Below are 25203 nucleotides of genomic sequence, written 5' to 3' on the forward strand. Positions count from 1 at the left end.
AGCTTCGTCTTCTCCCAACTCCCATAAACCCAAGCAAGTCCCATCCTCTGGGTTCCTCGGATGGGTCACGTGTGTTCTCTTTCTAAGCTTTTCCATCCTGTCCTTTGCACATGACTGTGCTCACTCCTCCTTACCTCTTCCCCTGTTTATCCCACGACACTGCCCCCCTCCCCTGGAAGAATTAGAGTCTTTCCCTTGCACCATGACACCTTACACCCACAGTGCAGCACTCCGCACGGTCATTTGGCCCTGTAGCTTTCTCTCTGCTGAGAACACAGACCTCTCCGGGGCACGCAGCAGGTTCTTTTCTGTCAACACCGGAACCTGGCACCTGGTAGGTGTTTAATAAGTTTCCATGGACACAATGCAAAAATGAACGTTAGGGACATTATGAACACTCTCGGGAGTCAGGTGGGAATGGAGAAGCTCAGAGAACAGAGACAGGGTTTCAAGTGTGGCATTTGCAGAAGTAAGATAGATGTCAGCTCATCAGAGCAGAGGCTCTGTGTTGAGTAACAGGAAAGTCCAAGTGAGAAGCTGAATTAGACCCAGACCTCGAAAGAGAGAGATGTTAGAAGCAGTGCACTGAGCTCTAGGGAGTCGCTTCAGGGGTTTTGAGTATTTGTTTTATCATTCAGCCGACCTGCCTGTGAGCTTGGGGCCTCAGGTTTCAGAGGAAGTAAGAAAGGCAGAGAGAGGCTTGGAGAGGCCTGCTTTGAACTGCATGTTCTCCCTGAAAAATACTCACTTTCCTTTGATGGCTGTAGTTTTCAGGAAAGTGAAATCACCGACTGCCAACAGATTTAAAAGCGTCATATCTCAGCTGATGTTGGAGACCGAGGGTCTGGCAAAGAGTATCTTTGAAGAACTTGGTGCCATAAGTCTCGGTGAGAATAACCTCATTTTGTAACCTCTCCTTTTGGGAATAGCCATCTCTGTTCACTTGTGTCTTTCTGCATTCTCCTTAGTTCAGACAATGTCAAGATCATAGCCGGAGGTTGACTGTTTTGATTCTAATTTATTCACGAACCTTATAAGTCCTCCTTTATTTTGCTTTTTTTTTTCCTTTTTAAATCCAAAGTAAATGTATCTGGACACACACGCCTGAAAAATACCCTATTTAAATCAATTCATTGCTTTCTTGACCTTCCAATTAGCTTTCCATCCTGACTTCTTTCTTTATATGAGTGAAACCACCATCCCCTTGAAGACTCAGAATTAAATCTAGGGGTGATCTTTGATTCTTTCTTCTTTTGAGACTCTCATGAAGTCACCAAGTTCTGTTCTTCTTTTTTTAATTAATTAATTCATTCACCAGGTATTTATTGTGCCAGGTACTATGCTAGATCATACAAATGCCAAGATTACATACAGTCTTGCCCTCAAGGAACGCACAGTCAAATAATGAGAATCAGATGCAAATAGTTTCCATGCGGCAGGGGAGAGTTGTGTGATCCTGGCGCCATGGGAGCACATGGGAACTTAGGCCTGGACTGGGCTGCAGGGAAGACTTCCTGGAGGAGGTGATGCCTGAGACAGATCTTGAAGTCAGCCAAGTTAAGACGGACAGATAATCAAGTGAGGTCGAAAAGGCATCAGACTTAGACGGAGAGAGCACGGTGAGGTTTAGGACTTGCGAGCATTTCATAATTCTGACATGTGAGCAGCGGAAAGGAGCGAGGTGAAACAGGAGGCAGGGAACAGACAGTGAAGGGCCTGGTAGGCCAAGCGGAGTTTGGATTTTATCCTAAAAGCAGTGGGAAGCAGTGGACAATTTTAACCTGATTAGTCCTGTGAGGGGGACACCAGGGAATGAAGCAGGCCAAACGGAGGCAGTGGAGGTGGGTGGAGAAGGCAGGAGGCTTGTGAAACAGGAGGTGTTCAGATTTAAGGGCTGCCTGGGTTTGGGTGGGAGTGAGAGCGGGCAGGGAGTGGGGGCAGCGTCCCCGGCCTTCTGGCTTGGCGCCTGCGTGTATGCCAGCAGGTGGTGCTGGTTCCAGAACTACGAGCAACTTGGGCAGGTACAGGTGAGTTTAGTTTTGGAGACGCTGAATTCTTGATAACTCCTGGAATGTCACCTTCTCTCACGCTTAATTTGCTTTTCTCTTTCCTCTTCTTTCACAGCTTGATTTTGGACTTATTCTAACAGCTGGTATGCCCACCTCCACTCTCTTTTCCATCCAACCCTCATACCTGGGCTAGTTTTCCTGAAATTACCAGGTTTCCCCCCCTTAATGGAGGCACTGGGAATTGAACCCTAGACCCTGTGCACACCAAGCCTGTGCCCTACCACTGACCTATCCCTCCCACCTCCCTGAAATGAGCAGTTTCATCACGTCAGTGTCCTGCTGGAATCCTTGTCCTTCAGGCTGAGCACGCACAGCGCTCACCTGCCCACCCGCCCGTGCTCTGCGCGCCTGGTCTGGTTCTGCTTCTCCTGCCAGCTCTCCACTCCTTCCCTACTTGAATCTGTGATTAGCAGTTCCTCGAACGTTCATTCGCTTGTTCGTTCATTCAGTGCTGGGCACTGTGCTAGGTGGTGGGAATGCTGCGAGGACCCTGAGACACAACCCCTGCCCTCGTGGCGTTTCTGTTTTGGCTAATGGTAGTGCCAAAGGCAGATAAGTAAGAGTAATGAAGCAACAGGGGAGGGGGCAGGTGAGCAGTGGTGATATGTGTGTTTCAGGCAGAGGAGACAGGAGAGTGGAGAGAGTGGGGACTCCCATTAGTCCTGTGAAATGCAGGAAGGGGCGCAGCTAGAGATGAGAGTCAGAAGCAGGCAGAGGTCAGATCACAGAGGTAGGAGTTTGGCTGGAAGAATCTACTATAGGCTTGCCAATAGTGGGTTAGCATTGTTTCTCACCTGCAATTTTGGGGACTTCCTCCACCTGCTGAATAGAGACTGGGTTGGAGGGGACAAGGCAGGAGATGAGGAGACCAGGTAGGGGCTCATGCAGTTACCCAGGAGCACGAGGATGTGGTCGGGGTTGGGGAGGTGGCAGGAGAGTGGAGAGGCGAGAATTTCCGCCTTCTCATTCCTCCCGTCTCTAATCCCCCACCTCCACCTCTTCACCAGGCCGAATCCTGTCAACTGCTTGTTTCCAGATGGCTTATTTTCACACCTTCCTAAGTCCCATAAATACTTGTTGATTCATCTGGTTTACTGACAGTCACCTCGATTGTGGTGGGGCTGGGAGAGAAGCACGTGATGCTACTTGTTTGGGTCGCCACCTGTGTTCCTCTTACTAAAAGGGAATGGGCGAGAGGGGAATCATAACCCAGAGACACAGCCATTGGCTGTGCGTTTTACGTGCCGTGCGCTTCCCCAGGAGCCCTGGAGAGCTGATCCTAGAGTAACTCACAGACTTAGCCGCTTGACAGCAGGGCCGTGCCTTCCTCCATCCTTTTAGCCCCAGCACCCTGCAGAGCCTGGACCATGGCAGATGCTCAATTTGTGAACCAAGCAACTGAGGCTCAGCTTAGGAGCTGCTGGCAAACAGAAGCGTCCACGACGAGCACCTTTTGAGCACCTGTTCTCTGCTCAGCCCATGAGTGGTGCTGCGGAGATGAGCTGGCGTGAGCTCCCAGCAGGGCAGAGTGAAGCGTGGTCTCTTCTGCTTTTAAATATCCTCCTCTGGTGAAGCTCATGAGCTCTGGTCTTACTCGCCGCTATTTCATCTTTAAAGGCAAAGTTAGGTTTTTCATGTCCATTGTTTGGCCTCTGGGCTACTTTGGTTGGCAGCTCAGAGAGCCAGTGAAGCTTGGGTGTCAGACACCCCGGGTTTGAATTCCTGCGCTCCCCAACGTACTAGCTGTGTGACTTTGGAGAATGACTTTGCTTCTCTGAGCTTCCGTTTTCTGGTCTGTAAAATGTAATATCTACCTCATGGGTTTATGAAAATGAAATGAAATTATGAATGTAAGACACTTTAATTCTTGGTACATAGCAGGTATTCAGTAAACAATGGTATTTATGCAAAGACACACTGCTGAAGACTGTTTCAGGAGGAATACTCTGTGGACTGAAAGTAAGGAAGAAAATTAGAAGGGGAGGCATGCTCAGAATCTTCAATGACCGGCCAGATGGCACAATGAAAAACTTCTCTCTCTCTCTTTTTTTTTTTTTTCAGAAAACTTATTTCAAATTCAAAATAGGAAGTTTGGAACACAGAAATATGAACAGTGGATTATTGCTGTTCAGAAAGTGTGCATGTTGTTTCAGATGCCAGACAAAGATGAAGAGAGCAGGATTTGTCAAGCACTGTTTCTGTACACATCACATTTGCGGGTATGTGGCTTCTTTGGGAAAGCGTGCTTTAGTTGTAGCACCTACTGAGAGCTGCATGGGCTGTGTGAGCTGAGAGAGCATCGATTTTTCATCCTGTCCCCAAGAGCTCACTTAGGAACTTTCTGGGAGGTTCTTATGAAGCAAACTCCAGAAGTTATCCCACTCAGCATCTTTGTTCGCTCTTTGAAACTTAGCACTAGAGGCAACGGGACAGAAGCAGAGGCAGACATTTTGTGCCGTGCCTCAGCATTCCCATAATTGACATAATTGGAAAAAATTGGGATAGGATGACCATTGTTATAGATACATGACCAGTGATCGCCATCTTTAAAGCTCAGTAAGTGGGTCCTGTTGCTGTGTCGTGAAATGCATGTTTTCCTTCCTCCGGTGAAGCCGCATGATGGGAAATCCAGGGTCTCTGGTTGTTTTCTGGTTAACCAACGAGTTAAGCAATAACAACCACCATCATTTCAGCTTATGCCACTGGAAATATTTTAAAATGCACTCAATCAGTATGCAGTTGTGGAATTTTAACAGACTTAATTGAATATGTGGTGTAAGTGGTCAGCCCTATCATTCTGAACAGGTGCATGACAATTCAGTGATGGCTTTGAATGGGATGAAGAGATTAAGTTGAATGTCTGAGGCAGGTTGATGTGGAAGTTGATTTGCTGTCTTTTTTTTTTTAATGTTTGAATCTTTGACATGCGTTTTTCATGTAATTTTCTCTTTCTCTTCCAAGGTAGAATTCTAGAATCCAAAGTGATCCTAATTAATTAATGATTCTAGCTACTTGAGGGTTTTTTTTTTTTTTGCAGTATTTGTTTTTAAGGTTTTATTACAGTATTGTTAGAAATCGTTTATCTTAAAGAACTAAGTTAGACTAGATTTGAGACAAGTTCATTCTTAAAATTAATTCCGTGTTAAGTACAGCGAATTGAATTTAAGTGTAGTGAATGCAGTAGACATTAGAAACATTGAAACAGTTTTCGTTTTCCACAGAAATACAATGATGCCCTCATTATCAGTGAACATGCACGCGTGAAAGATGCTCTAGATTACTTGAAAGACTTCTTCACAAATGTCCGAGCAGCAGGATTTGATGAGATCGAGCAAGATCTCACTCGGAGATTTGAAGGTGGGTGGTGTTTCTAGAGGAGGAAGCCATTGGTGCCTGAGAACACCAGTGGCCACTGTGCATGTATTACACTTAGCTTCACATGGTGATGCTCTGGGAGCTGTCTTGGGCTTAAGAAGATATTATACGTGGCAGGACTATGAAGCTTCAGGGAAATCTGGTACTTGTGAAAACAATCTGCCACTTACACTATTTCCTGTTTTGAAGAAGGAAAAGTGGTAGGATTTGCAAGGGATACATCCGACAGAAACAGTCAATTGATAATAGCATTTTTTGGTATAACTTTTAGTAATTTCATAAAAAAATTTTTAAAGTATTTTAATGACATTAAAAGCTATAATTTATATATACTTCTATACAGAGAAGAAAACCAAAATGGCTCATAATCCCATTGCCCTCATATTAAGAAAAATATAGGAAGATATTAAATGAAAAGTAAGTCTTTTTTCTCCCTCTCTCAAATGCCTTTTCCCAAAGGTAATTACTGTTAATAATTTTTCTGGGGACTGTACCAAAGTATTTACTTATACATATGTGTGCTGCTAAACATTGAACAACCAGCTCTCGGGGGGAAAAATGTATGCATTTATAGGTATATTGAATGTATTAAATGCATTAAATCAGTGGTTATTCCTCATAAAATTCTGGACAGAGATTGAGAAACTCTTTGAACTCTTTGATATAGATCACAGTGTGTTCTAAATTTCTTGAATTTACAAACCTTTTGCGAAATGTTCCCCATTTGCAGAAAAGCTGCAGGAACTAGAAAGTATTTCAATGGATCCCAGCAACGAGAACCCTAAACTCGAAGACCTCTGCTTCATCTTGAAAGAGGAGTACCACATAAATCCAGAGACCAGAACCATCCTCTTTGTGAAAACCAGGGCTCTTGTGGATGTAAGCTTCTTCCTCCTGTGGATAACAAATTGACCTAGTACCATTTTATTAAAAAGACAGTCCTTTCCTCACTGCTTTGCAATCAAGCATCCATATATGTGTGGGTCTGTTTCTGGGCTCTTTATTCTGTTCTGAGTTCCTTTTTTTTTTTTTTTCCTTACGCTAATACCTCACTGTCTTAGTCACTCTGGTTTATAATGGTTGATACTTGTAGAACAAGTATTTCATACTTGTTTATTCTTTTTGTCAATTTAAAAATTTTTAGCCATTCTGTGGACACCTAGTGGTACCTCACAAGGGTTTTAATTTGCATTTTACCAATGACTAATACAATCGAGCCTTTGTTCATATATTTATTATGTCATCCGCATATCTTCTTTGGTGAAGTGTCTGTTCACATCTTTTGCCCTAGTTTTACATTTTACATTTCAGTCTACAATCCATTTTGAGGTATGGGTTGAGATTTTTTTTCTTTTTGTATGTGGACATCCAGTTGTTTCAGCATGTTTGTTGAAAAGACTATTCTTTCTCCATTGAATTGCCTTTGTAACTTTTTCAAAACTCAGGTGACTGTATTTATGTGGATATATTTCTGGATCCTCTGTTCCATTCGCGTGTACATCTATCTTTTCACCCATCCTACAGTCTTGATTACTGTAGCTTCATAGTGAGTGTTGAAATCAGGTACTGTGAGTCCTCCAAGTTTCTTCTTTTTTCAAAATTGCTTTCACTATCTTTCTTTGCCTTTCCATCTTTATTTTAGAATCAGCTCATCCACATCTATGAAAAAGTCTGCTGGAATTTCATTTGGGATTGCACTGAATCTATAGATAAAATTGGGGAGAAATGACATCTTAACAATATTGAATCTTCAAATGCACGACCATAATATATCTCTTCATTTATATAGGGCTTCTGTATTAGTTACCTAATGCTGATAACAAATTACCCCAAAACTTAGTAGCTGGAAACAAAGACATCTATTATCTTACAGTATCTATGGGCCAGGAATCTGAAAACAACTTAACTGGGTGTTTCTGTCTCAGGGTGTCTCATGAGGCTGCATTCAAGGTGTTGGCCACGGCTGCAGTCAGCTCAGGGCTTGACTTACATGGCTTTTGGCCGGCCACAGAAGATGTGCTTGGCTCACTCACGGGGGCCTCTCCACAGGCCTGCCTCACAGCCTGGTGGCTGGCTTTCCCTAGAGTGAGTGATCCAAGAGTGGTTGAGAGAAAACGCCTGATATGGAGGTCATGGTCGTCTTATAACTTCATTTATGAATTGATATCCCCTCACACCTGCCATATTTTATTCATGAGAAGCAAGTCAGTAAGTTTAGTTCACACTTGAGGGGAGGGGATTACACAAGGATCTGAATACCAGGGAGTGGAGATCAATGAGGGCTACCTGAGAGGCCACCAGCCACATCTTTGGGTTCTTTTGTCAGTGTTTTATCATTTTCAGCGTACAGATTCTGCACTATTTTGTTAGACTTATAACCCAGTAACTGCTATAAGTGGCACTTTCACTCGTTTGTTGCTGTATATAGAAGTACAACTGATTTCTGTGTATTGATTTTGTGTCCTGAGATCTCACTAAATCCACTTGTTAGTTCTACACTCCCAGTATTCTGAACTTTGCCTTTTCCACTTCAAAGGTATCTTAAGAGATTAAACCATATCAGATCACAAAGATCTATACCATTATAGTTAATTATTGCATAGAATTCAATTACAGGAAGCTTTTTTTACCTCACGTTTGTCAATCTGCAAAGTACGTAAGTCTTCTTGTCTGTATACTTATTTAGAGCTCTTTTTCTTCTTGCATGTATTTCAATACTGAATTAATATAGACAGTATACAAACAGGAACCAACTGATATTTTCTTTTTATTTTCAGGCTTTAAAGAAATGGATTGAAGAAAATCCTACTCTCAGCTTTCTAAAACCTGGCATATTGACTGGACGTGGCAAAACAAGTCAGAACACAGGTATTTATAGATAGCGAATTAGATTTAGTATGATATCTATATATATATATATATATATAGATAGATAGATATAGATATAGATATATATATATACACACACACATATAAAAGAACATATATAATATATTTGAATTCTTTCTTAATGCTTATATCAATCAGGGTTCAACAGAAGAAAAACTAGTAGGGATTATACATACATGTATACATACATATATATGTGTATGTGTGTGCATATATGTATATGTACACATATACGTATATGTGTGTGTGTGTATATAGTTAAATATAGTATATATAGTATACACACACGCAGACATACACATACACACAGGGATTTGTTACAAGGCATCGGCATACACAATTGGACTGGCAAAGCAGGTCTGAAGTGCACAGGGCAGGTGCAGGAGCAAGTGGAACCCCACAGGCATGAGCTGTCTGGAGTCTCTGAGCTCAGGGAACACCTAAGACCTCCTTTAAAGGGCTGACTTCATTAGGTCAGGCCTACCTAGGGTGAAATCTCTTTTGATTAACAATATCAACTGATTATGAACACTAATAGTACCTGCAGACTCCCTTCACAGAAGCCCCTAGGTGAATATCTGGGGACTGTGGTTCAGCCTGGCCAAGGTGATGCATCAGAAAGCCCTCACAGTGCTCAGATGTCAAAAACCTGTAGACAGTGCCTCCTTCCATATGTCTCACAGGTGAAACCAGAGTTATTTCTTGAAATGTTGTTTGAGCATGTTACTTTCCTGAACAAGTTCTCAATCAGTAGATCAATTCGAAATAGAAATGTTCCGTTTCTGTGTTTGCATTGTTTAAACTGTAGATGCTTTTGTGCATATTATATATTTTACAACTTAAAAAAAAATGTCCAATGCTGAAATCTAGGTAGGGAGTGGTTAAAGGATGAAAGGCCACCTCTGTTGTCATCCAGGAGGATCCTAGGTGGCTGGTCCTGACCTGTGCTCCTCCCACCTCAGTGACCGGCCATGACAGGTCCTCACTGTTCCTTATTTAGTGTTGTTTATAGTAAGAAGTCCCCTTGCTGTAAGTCCTCAGTCATCATCTTTGCACTTCCCCTTATGCAAATTTTAAACTTTGTGAATCTAAAAAGTAAAGTCATGTTTTGAAAAGTTGGCCTACCAAATGAAGTCCAACACCACATTATTGTGGTTAGAATTCAAAGTTCTCTGCCGTCTGACTCCAGCATGAGTCCAATTTGATTTTTGAACTTTGTTATTCCTCTACAAATAGGAACCCAGTAAATATTTTCTTATTTGTTTGTTCATCCATCTATGCATCCATCCATCCACATCCATTGAGAACTTATAGATAAAAATGAACCTTTTAACCATTCTATCCTTATCAGACAGACCACAATTGCTGAATGAATATTTGGTAAACAAATGGATAAGTTCAGAAATGCTTAAAGTATGGTGTCTGTCTTGGGTATGTTCATTGTTATGTAGAAGATGATGGTGAAAAGAAATTGTTCTGTCCTCAACAAAACATATCTGCAAATTTTGGCTGCCAGTATACTAGGAAAAAATTGGAGCTTTTATAAATTCTGTTCACTCTGGGGTAGAGACCACTGGAATCCTTTCTCTTCTCAGCATATCAGTGGCTGAGACCTGCACCCTAGTGGGATCCTAACTGAAATTCAAGGCCCAGTTCTGCTACTCGCTAGCCTATTAGCTTATCATACCTCCAAAACCTCAAGGTCTTCACCATCAGGGCCAGGGTTCCAAGGAAGGTAGAGGGGAGAGAGGAGAGTTGTTGCCCCCGAGGGGACTGGAAGTGCAACGCAAAAGTGGAAGTGGGTCATGGAAATCTGTCATAACGGGGAATCATAACACTTGCCATATCAATAAAGAAGTTGAGATATATAAACATATATAATGGAATACTACTCAGCCATAAAAAGAATAAAATAATGCTATTTGCAGCAACATGGATGGACCTGGAGATTGTCATTCTAAGTGAAGTAAGCCAGAAAGAGAAAGAAAAATACCATATGATATCACTTATATGTGGAGTCTAAAAAAAAAAGCCCTCAAATGAACTTATTTACAAAACAGAAACAGACTCATAGACATAGAAAACAAACTTGTAGGGGGAAAAAGGGAAGAGGGATAAATTGGGAGTTTGGGTTTGCAGATACTAACTACTATATATAAAACAGATGAACAACAAGGTCCTACTGTACAGCACGGGGAACTATATTTAGTACCTTGTAATAGCCTATAATGAAAGAGAATATGAAAAGAAATATATATGTATATATAAAAAATTGAATCACTATGCTGTACATCAGAAATTAACATAACATTGTAAACTGACTATACTTCAATAAAAACAAACAAGTAAATAAATAAAACACTTGCCACATCATCCTGAAAGGGTCTTGTGATGTTCCAGTGAGTAGGTAGATGTGAAAAACATCTTGTCAGCTGAAAACTTCTATACACGTGCAAAGGTGTGACAATTAACTCTTGATAGTTGTGCAGAAAAGTCAATATTTGTTTTGCAATAATATGACGGAAGCCACATTGCTTGTAAGCACCACAGCTGAGATCTGAGCCGAGGCTGTGGCAGAGTCCGAGTTGTTAGACCCTACCTCAAATGTCCTCTCTAAAACAGTGACAGGGATCGGCCCTACTGCCCAGGGTTGCTGTGAGACCATGAATACAAAGCGCTTACCCCAGTTCCTGACATCCCAGGGCCTGCGTGTCATAATTCATAGCTGTTCTTTTGAAGGGTAAAGTTCCTTCTTTGGTGAGTTATACAGTACTCTCTGCCTCTGACACAGGAATGACCCTCCTAGCGCAGAAGTGTGTATTGGATACATTCAGAACCAACGGAGATAACAAAATTCTGATCGCCACCTCGGTTGCTGACGAAGGCATCGACATTGCTCAGTGCAATCTGGTCATCCTGTATGAGTATGTGGGCAATGTCATCAAAATGATCCAAACCAGAGGTAAGAGAAGCTTTGGGGCCATTACTGGAGGACTGCCATCATCTGGTTTGTGAGCATGTCTGTCACTCCAGCCTTTCTCCTTTACTGTGACCAATGGCACAGTGGACCCCTGTATCATTGGCCCTAAAGCTGGCTTACCTGGTCAGGACGGGGTGACTGCAGTTTCATCCACTAACATATACCCTATTTTGGTTCTTGTTCACAATGATTACTGGTTACTTGACCAACACTGGCTGACATATTTATGAAAGGATAATTCCAAGTTTGATTGAGGCTTCAGCAGTCGACGTGTGGACCTTTCGCAGCTGTGTGTATGGTGCTGGTGGCCCCCTCTACTCCAGAAGAGATACTCCAGGGAGTCCTGTCCCACTTGAACTAGATGATCTCCTGACTGGTCCCTCTTCCTTTTTCTAGTTTCCCTAACAACAGCTGCTGCATTACTTTTCTTGAAAAACAGCTCTGAGCATGTCACTTCCCTGGATAGAAACTCTAGCATTTCCCCAACTTGCTTGCTGTTGAAGAGTTTTTCACAATCCAGCGCCCATGTATCTGTCCAGCCTCATTCGCCATGATTCCCCTTTATCCATGAGCCCCTGAATCCAGCCAATCTGACTTCATTTTTCCCTCGTTGAACGAATTGTCCACGTACTGTTGCTGCTGATCATTGTTCTACCTCTTCTGCTGCCTCCCCGTCGCCTGTCCCTAATTCTCCCAGCTGGCAGTAATCTCTCTTTTGACTGCCCATAACCCTTTATATCTGTCTTTCTCAGAGCACTAGTTTTCCACCTGTGTTCTGGTGGTTGTGGACATGTTATTTCCTCGTTTCCTAGAAGGCTCTTGAGGGAGGATCTGTTTATTATTCATCTTAGGGCCCTCACCGTATCATCCTGATGGTTCATGTTGGGTTGTCTTTAAGCAGTATTTCCAATAACATGCCTATTCAGTCACAGTGCGCCACGGAGACCCTGAGGAAGCCCATCAAAGGTGGGCTTCTTGTTTATCCACATGTGCACACCTGCATTTCACTCCACACCCCACCAGCTCGGCTTGTCTAGAAAGTGGGATTCAGTGAACCAGTGTTGAATTTTAGGAATACCCGTATCCCTTTGTGTACATATTCTCAGATTTAGCAGAGTTTTAAGTCAAAGACACTAAACTATTTATTTTCTAACAGGCAGAGGAAGAGCAAGAGGGAGCAAGTGCTTCCTTCTGACTAGTAATGATGATGTAATTGAAAAAGAAAAAATAAACATATACAAGGAAAAAATGATGAATGACTCCATTGTAAACGTGCAGACATGGGATGAAGCAGCATTTAAAGAAAAGGTGAGTCTTTGCATCTGTGTTAGTATTTCAGACTCTGGCTACAAGTGACAAACAGGGAGTGTGAGCATGGCTAGCACCCGGTATCATATTGCTCTGAGAGTTGTTTTAGAACCATAAGTTTATCCTTAACATTTCATCCTGCAGTGAACATCAGATTCATTCTGCTTTAAGTCTCAATGAGTTAAAATATATTTTATTAGTGCTAATACCTGAAGTCACGTTTTTAGATCTACAAGGCAAACTGAGCTTGAGTTACTCTTAAGTTGATAGTATTTTTTGAGGACTACACCCTAACACTGCAAGACACAGTTCTTAGTTCATCTTTTCCTCAAATCGCTGTCTCTCTAACATCCGGAGTCCCCTGGGAAAAGCTCCCAGTGCACTGTGCGTGGGAGGTGTGCCCAGTGTTAGAAGACCTGTTTGTAGGTCTGGATAGCAGTGTGAACTTTGGAGGGGCACCATATTCATCCAGCCTCTTGGTAGTGACCTTAGTTTGATTGTAATTTTCTTTATAACACATGGGGAAAGACACACCCACACATACACACAGACACCCTCTATTTCTCAGACCATTTGCAGACACTGCATGTCAGAACCTCTGGGAGCACTGAACCCTGCAGGCCTGGGGGAGAGCTTTATCATTAGAATTAGTGATTCCAGTCCTAGAACTGCCGCTTACAAAATGTGTGTGTTCAGGTAGCTCCTCTTTGAAATCATCAGTCTCCATATTCACAAATTTGGGAAAATAACAGTATTTAACTCACAGGGCAGTTTGGGGCATAAAGTGAGATGTATGCACTGCTTACTATGGTGCCTGATGTAAAGTAAGTGCTCAGAAATGGGAGTTGTTATCGCACAGATGTGTGAGGCATACCTTAACTTCATGAAGATGTCTTACAGTTCACTAGACTAATTCCATAATGGTCATAATTTTTAAAAGTCATAATTTTTATGCTCAAAAAGTAACGAGAAGCAATTAATGAGCTAAAGTAAACTAACAATTATTTTAAGAAAAATTGTAATATTTAATCAGTGTTGACTGATTTTAAAAAAATTTCTTCTTAAGGTTAGAAGACCAAGATATGTAAAAATACTGCTTCCACATTTTCAGGGAGAAGAATTGCAGGGAAATTCTTTAGTTCCTCTTAGTTTTTCTGAGGATAGAGTTTTTTCACTTAGCCACTTCCCCATTTTGTAGAATATGTGGAAGTTGCCAGTAAAGGCTTTAAAACCATATTAGCTTTGCAATAATTTTTATCCCCTCCACTGCATGACAAGTTGCTTAGACTCATATGTGGCAAAAGCAATAGAGTAATAGTCTATTGAGGAAGATGGAGGCTGGAGCAGATACATAGACATTCACTGTAGCCAGCACACTAGGTCGAAGAGTCAGGTGAGAAAATGGGGGGAGGGTATAGCTCAGTGGTAGAGTGTGTGCCTAGCAAGCTTGAGGTCCTGGGTTCAACCCCCAGCACCTCCATTAAAAATAAATAAATCAAATTACCTCCCTGCCTCCAAAAGAAAAAAAAAAGTGGGATGAGGAGACAGTGGCTTAAATATCTGTTGAATTAGGCTACTTAATAGCATTTTGAAGGGAGAAGGGGTGGGAAGGGATAAATTTGGGAGTCTGAGATTTGCAAGTGTTAGCCACTGTATATCTGTTTTTATAATAGTTTAAAAAAAAACAGATTTCTTCTGTATAGCACAGGGAACTATGTTCAATATCTTGTAATAACCTTTAATGAAAAAGAATATGTCTGTATATGCATGACTGGGACATTCTGCTGTACACCAGAAATTGACACACTGTAACTGACTGTACTTCAATCAAAAAAAAAAAATCGCATTTGGGATTTCCCTGACGCCCATCGATTGAGAACGGGCAGAAGTGGTAAAGAATGAGCAGGGGCCCAGAACAAGTGTGGCCAGGGGTCGCTGGTAGCTGGTAGCTGGTAGCTGCGTTGTCCCTTGTGTATGTGTGGCTGCCCCTCACCAGAGCGCTGCAGCCATCTGAGCAGGTAGACAGCCCCCACGTATCCAAGAACTTATTTCCGTGAGGGAAGCTTCAGGATTTGGTAGTACTTCATCCTGGAGGAAAAAGGCAGAATGGGTATTTTTCACTGCTGGGTCATTTGGAATCAAAATGAGGAACCCTACTCTCCTTTCTTACGAGTTGAGAATAGGATATGGGGTGAAAGAAAGTTCATTTTGACGGAAGAACTTCCGACATGATGGGTACCTGTGACTGCACACAATCAGGGTTTCCTAGCCTCGCTTTTTCCGCTTCCAGTGTGTGCAGTTAGGCTGCTTCTCATCCGCAGGTGTGGGATGGGGAAGCAATGGCTGCAGACTTCAGTTGTGACCTGGGTTGAGCCTCTTCATCCAGTTACTGAGTTTTACTTAGGGTTAAGTGTAGCAGTAAGAGTTAGTTTTAATTCGTTAGGATTTATATGTCTTGCCTTTAGCAACATTTAAAATATTTGCGATTACTAGTATTTAATTGAATTTCAGTATATAACTGAATATCATTAGAGAGAAGTGAATTTTTAAAAATTGGATGCCCAAACAGCAAATTTATATTTTTACCCTTTTTCCTATCACATTCCTCCTACCCTGAGTCTACCTTATGTAGTGATCAGAACCATGTCTAAGAAAAAGAAATTAAAACTGCTCATAGAGAAATGTATGTTGTGTAACCCAGGAATTTCATTTCTAGAAATTTGTCCAAAAGAAACAATGGGATAAGTACACATCATGTAACAGTTTTACAGCAGTGAAAAATTGAATTGAAAATAAGAGGCATAAACATCCTTTATTTTTACAAAAAACAAGAAAGATAACTTCCAGTGGGATGGGGTGGGGAGTAGGGGGAGAGAAAATCATATTTTGATTGTTTTCCTAACCTATATTCCAGGCCTACATTTTAAAAATATAAATCAGATTTTATTTGAATTTAAAATGCTTTAGAGATGAGTGGATTCTCTATAGATGATCAGTAACCAGTAGGAGATAGAAGGGGGAGGGACACTTCCATTTACGGTGACAACCATGACTGCAGCTCCTATGGGTAAAACAGGGACTCTCCACCGAGCCCTGCAAATGCTTTATTTACGTCGACAGGCCTCACAGTGATCCATGTGGTAAAGCTTCTTATGGCATGCTCTAGGGGGGAAACTGAGGCATGAAAATCTTCAGTGCTAGTTAGGGGTGGAGCTGGCATAGCTCATCTGTTTAACTACTACTTCTACTGGCCTCACCAGAAATGTCTGAAGTATAAATAAGGACAACTAAAAAGAGGTTACTGAGAGGTAGGAGGTAAATTAAGACTGAAGAAAAGAAATGCCGTGTTCCTAATTGGAATGACTATTTTAAAGATGTGCATTCACCCCAAATTCACTTATAGGTGTATCACATCCCATAATCAAAGTATACATATTTTTAACTTGATAAACTGGTCACATAGTTTATATAGAAGAATAAATGAACGAAAATAGCTCTGTCATTTCTAAAATAACTCATGAATGGGTATCGCCCTACCCAATGCTTAAGTTCAAATCCCTATCATTTAACATCTTCATGGTTCTTAGCAGAAGACTCGCCTCACCGACCGAGGTTAACACCAGGGAGCATTAAACCTCTGCCAGGCAGTCCTGAGCAATTATGAACTCATGATACGTCCCAACAGCCCACAGAGAAACTGCTTTTATTGTTCCCATTTTGTATATGAGGAAACTGAGGCATTTGCCCCAAATCACACAGCTAGTAAGTAAGTAGCAGGAACAGGATTCGCCCCGGGGCTGCCTGGTTTCACCTGGAACACCGCTTGAAAATGTAGGCCGATGCGATAGAGGCAGCACCACAAAGCAGTGGGACAGAGCAGATCCTGCCACAGCTGACGCCGTGGGAATCACCGTGTCTTGTCTTCCTCCATGATGTTTCAAGTTTTCTTCTTTTATCATGACCTTCTGTTTAGAGGACTTCCTTTTGCTCTTCTCTTAGGAAGGGTCTGCTGGTGAACAAATTCTTTTAGTTTCTCTTCATCTGAGAATGTCTTGGTTTCCCCTTTATTTTTGATGGATCTATTGCTGGGCGTAGGAGTCTGGGTTGACAGGTTTTTCTTTCAGCATTTGAAAAATATCGTGTCACTTTCTTCTGGTCTCCATGGTCTCTGTGGTCTCTGATGAGAAATCTGGTGTCATTCAGTTGGTTTTTCCCCTATAGTAAGGTGTCTTTTTTTTTTTTTTTTTTTCCTGGATGCTTTTAAGATTTTTTTTCCTATGTCTTTAGTTTTCAGAAGTTTAATTATAATGTATCTTGGTGTGGTTTCTTTGGGTTTATCCTATTTGGATTCGTCCAGCATCTTGTATCTGTATGTTTATGTTACATTGTGTTCAATTTGGCAAGTGTTCAGCCATTATTTCTTTGAGTCCTTTTTAAGCTCTGCTCTTTCCCGTCTCCTTCCAGGACCCCAGTGTCTTAAATGTTAGATCTTTTAAAATGGTCCTAAAAGTCCCTGAGTCTCTGTTTGTTTGTTTGTTTAAATCTGTGTTCTTCCTGCTGTTTAGACTGGGTCATTTCTAGTCCATCTTCTAGCTCACTGATTCTTTCCTTTGACCTCTCCATTCTGAGGCTGAGCCCATCCACTAAGCTTTTTATTTCAGTTATTACATCTTTTAGTTCTGAAATTTCCATTTGGTTCTTCTCTATATCTTCCATTTCTTTGTTGAGCCTTTATATTTGTTCATGTTTCAAGAGTGTTGGGGATTACTCACCGAAGCATTTTTATTATAGGTAGTTTAAAATCTTTGTCAGATAAATTCTGACGTCTCTGTCATCTCAGTGTTGGCGTCCATTTGGTTGTCTTTTTTAAAATTCAGTTTGAGATCTTTCTGGTTTTTGGTGTGAAGAGTGATTTTTTTAATCAAAACTCAGACATTTTCATACTATATGATGAGATTTGGTTTCTTATTTGACCTGTGTTAGGTGGCTTTTTCTGATATCATTCTGGCAGGGGAGGTGGGGACACTGTTTCTTCACTGCCAGGTGGAGGTAGAAATCTAGATTTCCCATTCAGCCACTATTGATACCAGCAAGGGTTTACTGCTGGGTGGGGATAGGAGTTCTGGCCCCAACATGGTCTCCACTGACACCACAGGTGAGGAGGGCTACCATTTGGCAGGACTGAAAATCCTGGCTCCCTATTTAGCCTTCCCTGGCACCACCAGGTGGGGGTGTTGAAGTGATTTCAAACAGCCCTGCAAAGTGGGAATCTAGGTTCCCCAGCTCAGCCTCAGATTTTGGTTTTGTGAAGGATTTTTAAAGTTTTGCCAACTACGGGGTAGAAAGTGTGGTTCACATGACTGTTTTATGGATATCTTTTGTGCTTTTCCGGGCATGTTTGATGAAGAAATTGAAAGACTGACTGGAAGCCACAGTTAAACATTGACTATCAAAGAGTTAGGAGAATCAATAAAATTATCTGTGGAATGTTTATAAACAAAGCCAGGTACTGTATGTTTGTATAGAAATGAGCGATTACATACATACATATGTGTGTGTGTTTATACTAGTTATACTCAAATTACGTATTTGAGAGTTTTTTGTTTTGTTTTGTCTTGCATCTAGATTCACCAGATACAGATTCATGAAAAGTTCATCAGGGATAATCAAGGAAAAGCAATGCCTGTGCCTGATAAGAAAAATAAAAAACTGCTCTGCAGAAAATGCAAAGCCTTTGCATGTTATACAGCTGATATAAGAGTGGTGGAGGTAAGTAGCCTTTTTAACAAAGAGCACTGGGTCACTTTTTAGCACTAATTAAAGCTCCCTATCAGTGAGATATTTATAGTATATTTAGAGTAATAGAATTCTGTTATTTCTGTTGTTGTCATGGCTATGGTCCATGCATTTTTAAAAGGCTAAAAATTTTAAAAGAAATCCTTAATGTTCAACAATTTTAAAAAATGGTTTAAAAATTGCTGCGCCGCTACTTAATTAAGGATTATGTAGCCATTACAGATAATGGTTATGCTAAATGCAACGCGGTATCCTGGATTCGATCCTAGAACAGATAAAGGATATTATTAGAAAGAGTGGCAAAATCTGTAGTTGAGTTAATAGTAATGCGCTGATATTAATTTTTTAGTTTTGGCAAATGTGCTATCTCTGTAAGATGTTCACATTCAGGGAAGCTGAACCTGGGTGAAGGGTATACAGGAATTCTCTGGACTATCTTTGCAACTTATCTGTAAATCTAAAAATGACTCCAAAATAAGGTTTACTAAAGAAAATGATTAGGGAGCTTCTGTAGTATAATGAAAAACTTCTTACAAGCTAATAGTAAAGTAGAAAAAAATAACCAGGATACAAAATAGTAAATGTGCTATGATTATAGCAGTGTGAAATCACAGCAGCAATGCCACCGTCACCACCACCAGCAAAAACACTTACCTTTGTACAAAAAAAGGCTAGAGGAAATGTACTAGAATGTGTTAATATTTTACAATGAGACTCCATGATTTTTTTTCTCTCTCTTTATTATTTTATGTTGTCTAAACTTTCTTTTGGGGAACAGGGGTCACTTTTACAATAGAAGCAAAATCTCCTTATTTTAAAAGCATGACATCTGCAGGTCTGCTTTCCCTCTGTTTTTTTTTTCCTTAACACTTTCAGATAAAGGGTTCGAAAAATCTCCAAAGACAAAAAATTGAATGTAACTCTGTTGCTGCTGACTGGGGAGGGTGGGGTGCCTGGGCCTGTCCAGATGATGGGTTATGACTTTAGGCTTCTGTTTGGTCTTCAGAAGTCTCTCATCAGTCCGATGTTTGACCAAGAAGCGTATTAGGGGTGAGACTGGCAAGTTCCCATACCTTGCTGAGTCTTTTTCTTTAGCTGCAAAGTATCCGTTCAGCTCCAATTTGGGTGATTTTCTATTGAAATGACCCTTTTCAATTATGTTTTCCTGAGGGACTGGTATGTAGGATCTGCACTGGTTCTGTGCACTGTGACCTTTTTTCAGGTTTATTCTAACATTGACCGTGGGCGGGGCCAGTGGACACATTAGCCCTCGACCCTCTTCAGATACACACTGACCCCTTGCTGTTCTTCTCTGTATCCTTTCGATTATTCCTGTCAGGGCCACTGGTGAGCTCAGGCTTCACAGAGCTTCGACAAATATCCCTTTGTCTCTGAATTAATAAAGAGTATCTATTTTCAGGAGCCAGGCCTCCTGGAAACTTCCTAGTCTTCCTCTTCATGAGGTGGACTTAGTCCCCCATCACCTGACTTGCACCTCCACCCATGACACGGGGAGGCAGGCTGCAGGAGTCCGCTCTGCCCTTGGGGTGAATCTGCGTTTCCTGCTTGCTCCGTCTGTAAAATAAGTGGAATCCCACCTTCTTGTCATCTCATATGACTCTGGAGTTTTCTCTTTTTTTTTTTTTTTTAATCACAATTATGTTCTAGTCCTAACTTTCTGTTTTGTATGCCATTCGATCCCTTCATTTGTAGGAATGCCATTTCACCGTGATTGGAGATGCTTTCAGGGAGCGCTTTGTGAGTAAGTTACACCCCAGACCGAAGAACTTTGGGAGTTTTGAGAAGAAAGCAAAGATATTCTGTGCCAGGCCGAACTGCAGCCATGACTGGGGAATCCACGTGAGGTATAGGGCATTTGAGATTCCAGTTATAAAAATTGAAAGTTTTGTGGTAGAGGATGTTGAAACAGGAGTTCAGATGCTCTATGCAAGGTGGAGGGACTTTCATTTTGAGAAGATACCGTTTGATGCTGCAGAAATGTCCAGATGTGCTCAGGACCTCAGTCTTCAGGGAATGGGTGACCTGGAGTGAAGAAGACACTAGACCCAGCAGGTAAATCATGGCTCACCTGGACCACTGTCAAGATCTCTTGCCTAAAGGCTTGTTCCGTCCTGAGTGTCCATCACGTACGTAACTGCTGATGTTTTCAGCAGTTTGCACTCTATCATTATGTAAAGCACGGGTGAATGGATCACAACACTAAATGCTCTGTAGGCCAGTAGCGCTCCCAGCACTTGGGAAAAATGAAAAAGCCTTAACGTGTTTCTCTCCTTCCCTTCCCTGCCAGCGTACACCCATGGCCACTCAGCACACACTAGAATAAATGGATGAGGGCATGGAATGTTGGAAGGTTTTCCTTGCTTCCCTTTCTTTCCTTCATCTACTGTGAGCTGGCTCTTGCCCTTAACAATCTACTGAAATTGTTCTTGTCAAGGTCACCAGTGGCTCTGGTTGCTAAATCCAGCGGGTAATTAGTCCTTCTCTGACCTCTGTGCTCCTTTTGGCCCTGTTGAGTACTCCTTTCTTGGGACTCCCTCTCAGCCTGTATCTTCTAGCTGTATCCCAGTCTTTTCTGTTGGCTCCTCCTTGCTGATCCCTTACATGTTGGTAATTCCAGAGGTTCAACGTATATACACATACATAGGCATCGTAGTCACATATATGCATGTTCTCCAGGTAGTAACGTGTGGCGTCTAATCTCACAATTCTATAGTGGACGACGTTTAGTACTGTAAGCACGTAAATGATACAGCACTCCTTAAAGCTGACTTCTGTTCTTTTAGTTTATTGTACCTCTTGCCGGAGTAATTCATTTTCTTAACCTGTGCCGCTGTTCCATTTGAATGGTCATCCCCAGCCACTTTCCAGTAATAGTTGATCATGTGGCCTTAACATTTGGTCCACATCTGGACTCTGCTCTCAAGGAGGTTTCTTGGTTGGTATGATGAGGCAGTTTAATTTGGCCGTCCTTTCTATGTAAAAAATTAGAATATGTATCCAAATGGCATTCCTGTGTCATTTAACAAGGTTTGCTGACACCGCAGAGCTTCCTTTGGGGTTTCCCAGACTTAGAGACAACTACCTGAGTTTTGCTGTCTCCATCCAGACTGGGGTGTCTTATGTCCAGTTCAGGGTCGGCGCTATAGTAATTTAAGCATCTTCCCCAAACAGATTCAGATGAGCTGTTTGTGATTCACTAGGACCATCTTATGGCTTAAACAAACCTCCAAACGTCATAAGATGTTAATATGCTCAGCATATGTGATCGCATGACTCTTTTAAAATAGCACCTATTTACATCTGAAGGCTGTTTGGTGTCCAAGAGACCACCCAGTCCACCCAGACCAATCCTAGAGCTCAGTGGGGTGACACTACAGCCACCTCATTCTCCTCTCCATCTGATGAGCGGGTGTGCACACTGAGAATCAGAGAATCTGCCAGTTACATAACTTCTCATTGACTTAGTTTTCTTTATCTGTAAAAAGGATAATACATACCTGTAACTTAGTTTTCTTTACCTGTAAAACAAGGATAATACATACCTGTAAGGGTTAGTGGAGAATTTTTAACTGACATTACATAGAAGTACTTGATATATATTGGTTACTTGATAATGGTTACTAGTGGGAGTATTAAGTAAGACAATAAAAATGGATTATGTAAGCCAACTTGCTTGCTGATTTTTATTCATTTTCAATTTATATTTTATTAGCATATTAAGGTTTTAGTCAGCAATTTTAATGTTGGCTTTTTATCCTGCCACCAAGGAATTTATCAACTGCATGTCCTATAGTTCAACTCAGTTCTGCCACTGTCTGCCTGGAGATGGCGTCAGATCCCTACATGTTAAGGGCTCCGTCCTACGAGACTGCCCCACCCCTTCCCTGCTTGAGATGTCAAATTGTTATTACCTGTGCTTCTGAGCAATTGACTACAGATGGGACGTTCCAACAGCTTCCTCCTTGGGCTTTCTAGAGAGGCTCACAGAGCTCAGAGAAACATTTTACTTACTAGATCGCCTGTTTATTATGAAAGGATATAACTCAGGAGCAGCCAGATGGAAGAGATGCACAGGGTAAGTTATGGGGAAAGGGCTCAGAGTTTCTGTCTTTAAATCTCTTTGAGTTCACCAGCCTGGAAGCTCTTTGAAATCTGTCCTTTGAGTTTTATGGAGGCGTCACTATGTAAGCATGATTGATTAAGCCATTGACAATTGGCTCAACCTCCAGCTCCTTTCCCCTCCCCAGAGGTCAGGGGGTGGGACTGAAAGTGCTAACCCTCTGGTCACGTCGTTGATTCTCCTGGTAACCAGCCCCCATCCCTAGGCGCGGTCCGAAAGTCAGCCATTAACATAACAAGAGACACCTTTATGGCTCTCATCACTCGGGAAATTTCCAGGGTTTTAGGAGCTCTGTGCCAGAAAAGAGGGACAAAGACCAAATATATATTTCTAATTATAAATCCCACTCTAACAAGTGTCTCTTTTTATACGTGATTGCCCTTTTTAGATGTTGTTATTTAAGAACTCCAATAGGATGTATAAAACATCTACTGGAAATCTATTTGAGAAAAGTTCTTTCAAGTATCTAAATAATTCAGTTTGGATGAAGGTGAAGAGTCCTCCATTCGCGACAGCCAACAGAAGAATGCAGACTAAAGCTGAAACAAGAAAAACAGAACTCCCTTGTTTGACTTTAGCTTGGAGTCAAGCCATGGCAGGCATAGAGGTAGAACAGAGTACGCATTTGGTTAATATTTATTGAATGAAAGAAATCAGTTGGTAGGATTGCGGTTTAAGAATTGCACACTCTTGGCTGATGCCCAAATGCTGGCCATTGGATTTTTAGATCAAAGGCTGCATTTCAGAACCAACTGGGAAGTCTTTTTTTTCATGGGCACACGCTGAGCCCTCTTAGAACATCCTGGTAGGGTGTCTAGCGGAGTGTAGTTTTCAAAGTTCCTCAGGTGGTTCAGATATAATCTGACACAACCACTCGGATCATGTCATTGCTGTGGTCTCCGCCAAAGCTGACATTGTGAAATTTTCGCCTGAAACGAAAAATAAGTCACCTTTAGTCACGCCCGATTGTGCCATAAGGCCAGGAAACTGATTCCCACTCTTAAAACTGACATTATTATTTGAATTAAAAAAACAAACAAACCAGCAGGTCATTGTTCCCTCAAGTGTGTCCTGTGAAACCCAAGTGCTGTGAGATGCTTGAAGAAAGCGTTCTGTGGGCAGACTGGCTTCTGTGTCGTCTGCTGCCCCCTCCCCTCAAATGAGCATTTCCAGCACACACTGCCAGGGTGAGTGTGTCCTGCCATAATAAGGCCCATTTAACCCGGTGGTTCCCAAATACACAGACCCTGGAAACTTTTCATTCATGGGATGCGGTAACATCCTGTGAAGCACAGTAGCTGATACCCAGCCCTGATGCTGGCCAGGCAATCAGAACCAAACTGGAGTATTAACCTTAGGATCATACCAGTAACTGTTTTATTATAGTATGTAAGAAAACTATGTATTTCGCTCAACAAGTCTGTATTTAATATGTAGACCTTAGTTTTGGGGATGCAAATTATTAAAACTGTTAAAAATATCAGCTAGAATTATATAATCTGTTCATGATAATTAGGCTGTCTGGGTGAGCAGAAATGACTCGGGAGTGAAATCCTGTTCGTGGTTATGACATTCAACAGCTTCTAAAGAAAGCAGCGAGTGGAACTTCGGTGCTGCTTTTGGGAAGCAGCCCTATGCGGCTCCTACAAAACCCTGGGGGGCATCCCACACTGTCCTATCACAGCCCCGAAAGGGAGACTCTCAGAAATAATCCTCACTTAGGTGACTAGGAAACTCCCAGTGCTTTTAGCCTAGGGAATACTGGGAGACAAATCTCTAAGGTCAAAAATTATTAACTGTCACCCTGCAACTGCAAGTGGCCATGTCCACCGGGGCAGAATGACCTGTTACAGATGGAAGGTGAGAGGGGAAATGGTAGGGAGGGGACCTGAGTTAGAGTCACAAGGTCCAATGAAGCCTGTGGCCATGGCCACCCTTGTTCAAGTTCTATGAGCCTTTTTTTTTTTTTTTTTTTTTTTTTTTTGCTTAAGGGAGTTTGAGTTGTGCTTCTAACACCATAAGGAGGAAAGTCATGACTAATATTATCCTTCCACCTACATGAAGGCCATCCCATTGCCAAAGACACATGTGCTGATTTGCTGCATTAAAAACGTTCCTCAGTTAACTCACTGTGCACACCAAGGAATGCTTGATTCCCCAGGAGGGATCAGGCACCAGTGCATTCAGGAAAACTGTAAGAACCAAGATGGGAATCCCATAGAGGGAAGGAGGGGCTGAGGCCAGCAAGAGTAGCACACTTATCTGGAAAGTAAGTAGACCTCCCAAGTACCTTCTTGAGAAACCAGGTAAAGAGGTTTATTTGTTCAGCCTTACTTGGGGCAAGGATGTGACACTGGCAGAGACAGTGTATTCATGAACAGGATAGAAGGTGTGTTTGGAGGTAAAGGAGGAGAGTCCAGAAGTGAAGAAATCCCACTCCAGAAGTCATAGCCACAAGGATCTGTTTCCCCATAAGCACTGAATGGGGGGAGCCAGCCTGCTCCCATGCTGAGTAATGGAGGGCTAAGGGGTGGAGGTCTGTCTTTGCCGCCCTAGAGTTTTTATGCTAGGACTGAGCTTAATCTGAGGGCCACATGCTTTTTTTTTTGTAAAACAGGGTTCTGTTTGTAACTTTTATTCATGAA

General features: G+C 41.9%; 1 protein-coding gene across 1 annotated transcript in view; it reads left to right on the forward strand.

Annotated features, from left to right (window-relative positions):
- The window catches only part of RIGI (RNA sensor RIG-I), a 36057-nt gene extending 13951 nt beyond the window's left edge, over positions 1–22106 (forward strand). The window contains exons 10-18 of the mRNA XM_010975810.3: positions 768–887; positions 4131–4288; positions 5291–5426; positions 6175–6323; positions 8222–8312; positions 11125–11295; positions 12470–12621; positions 18247–18390; positions 20131–22106. Of these exons, the coding sequence (XP_010974112.1) occupies positions 768–887; positions 4131–4288; positions 5291–5426; positions 6175–6323; positions 8222–8312; positions 11125–11295; positions 12470–12621; positions 18247–18390; positions 20131–20469 (1460 nt within the window). The 3' untranslated portion in view covers positions 20470–22106. The remainder of the gene's footprint in view (positions 1–767; positions 888–4130; positions 4289–5290; positions 5427–6174; positions 6324–8221; positions 8313–11124; positions 11296–12469; positions 12622–18246; positions 18391–20130) is intronic.
- Positions 22107–25203: the final 3097 nt, after the last annotated feature.

The sequence above is a fragment of the Camelus dromedarius genome, chromosome 10, assembly GCF_036321535.1.
Source record: "Camelus dromedarius isolate mCamDro1 chromosome 10, mCamDro1.pat, whole genome shotgun sequence".
Lineage (NCBI taxonomy): Eukaryota > Metazoa > Chordata > Mammalia > Artiodactyla > Camelidae > Camelus > Camelus dromedarius.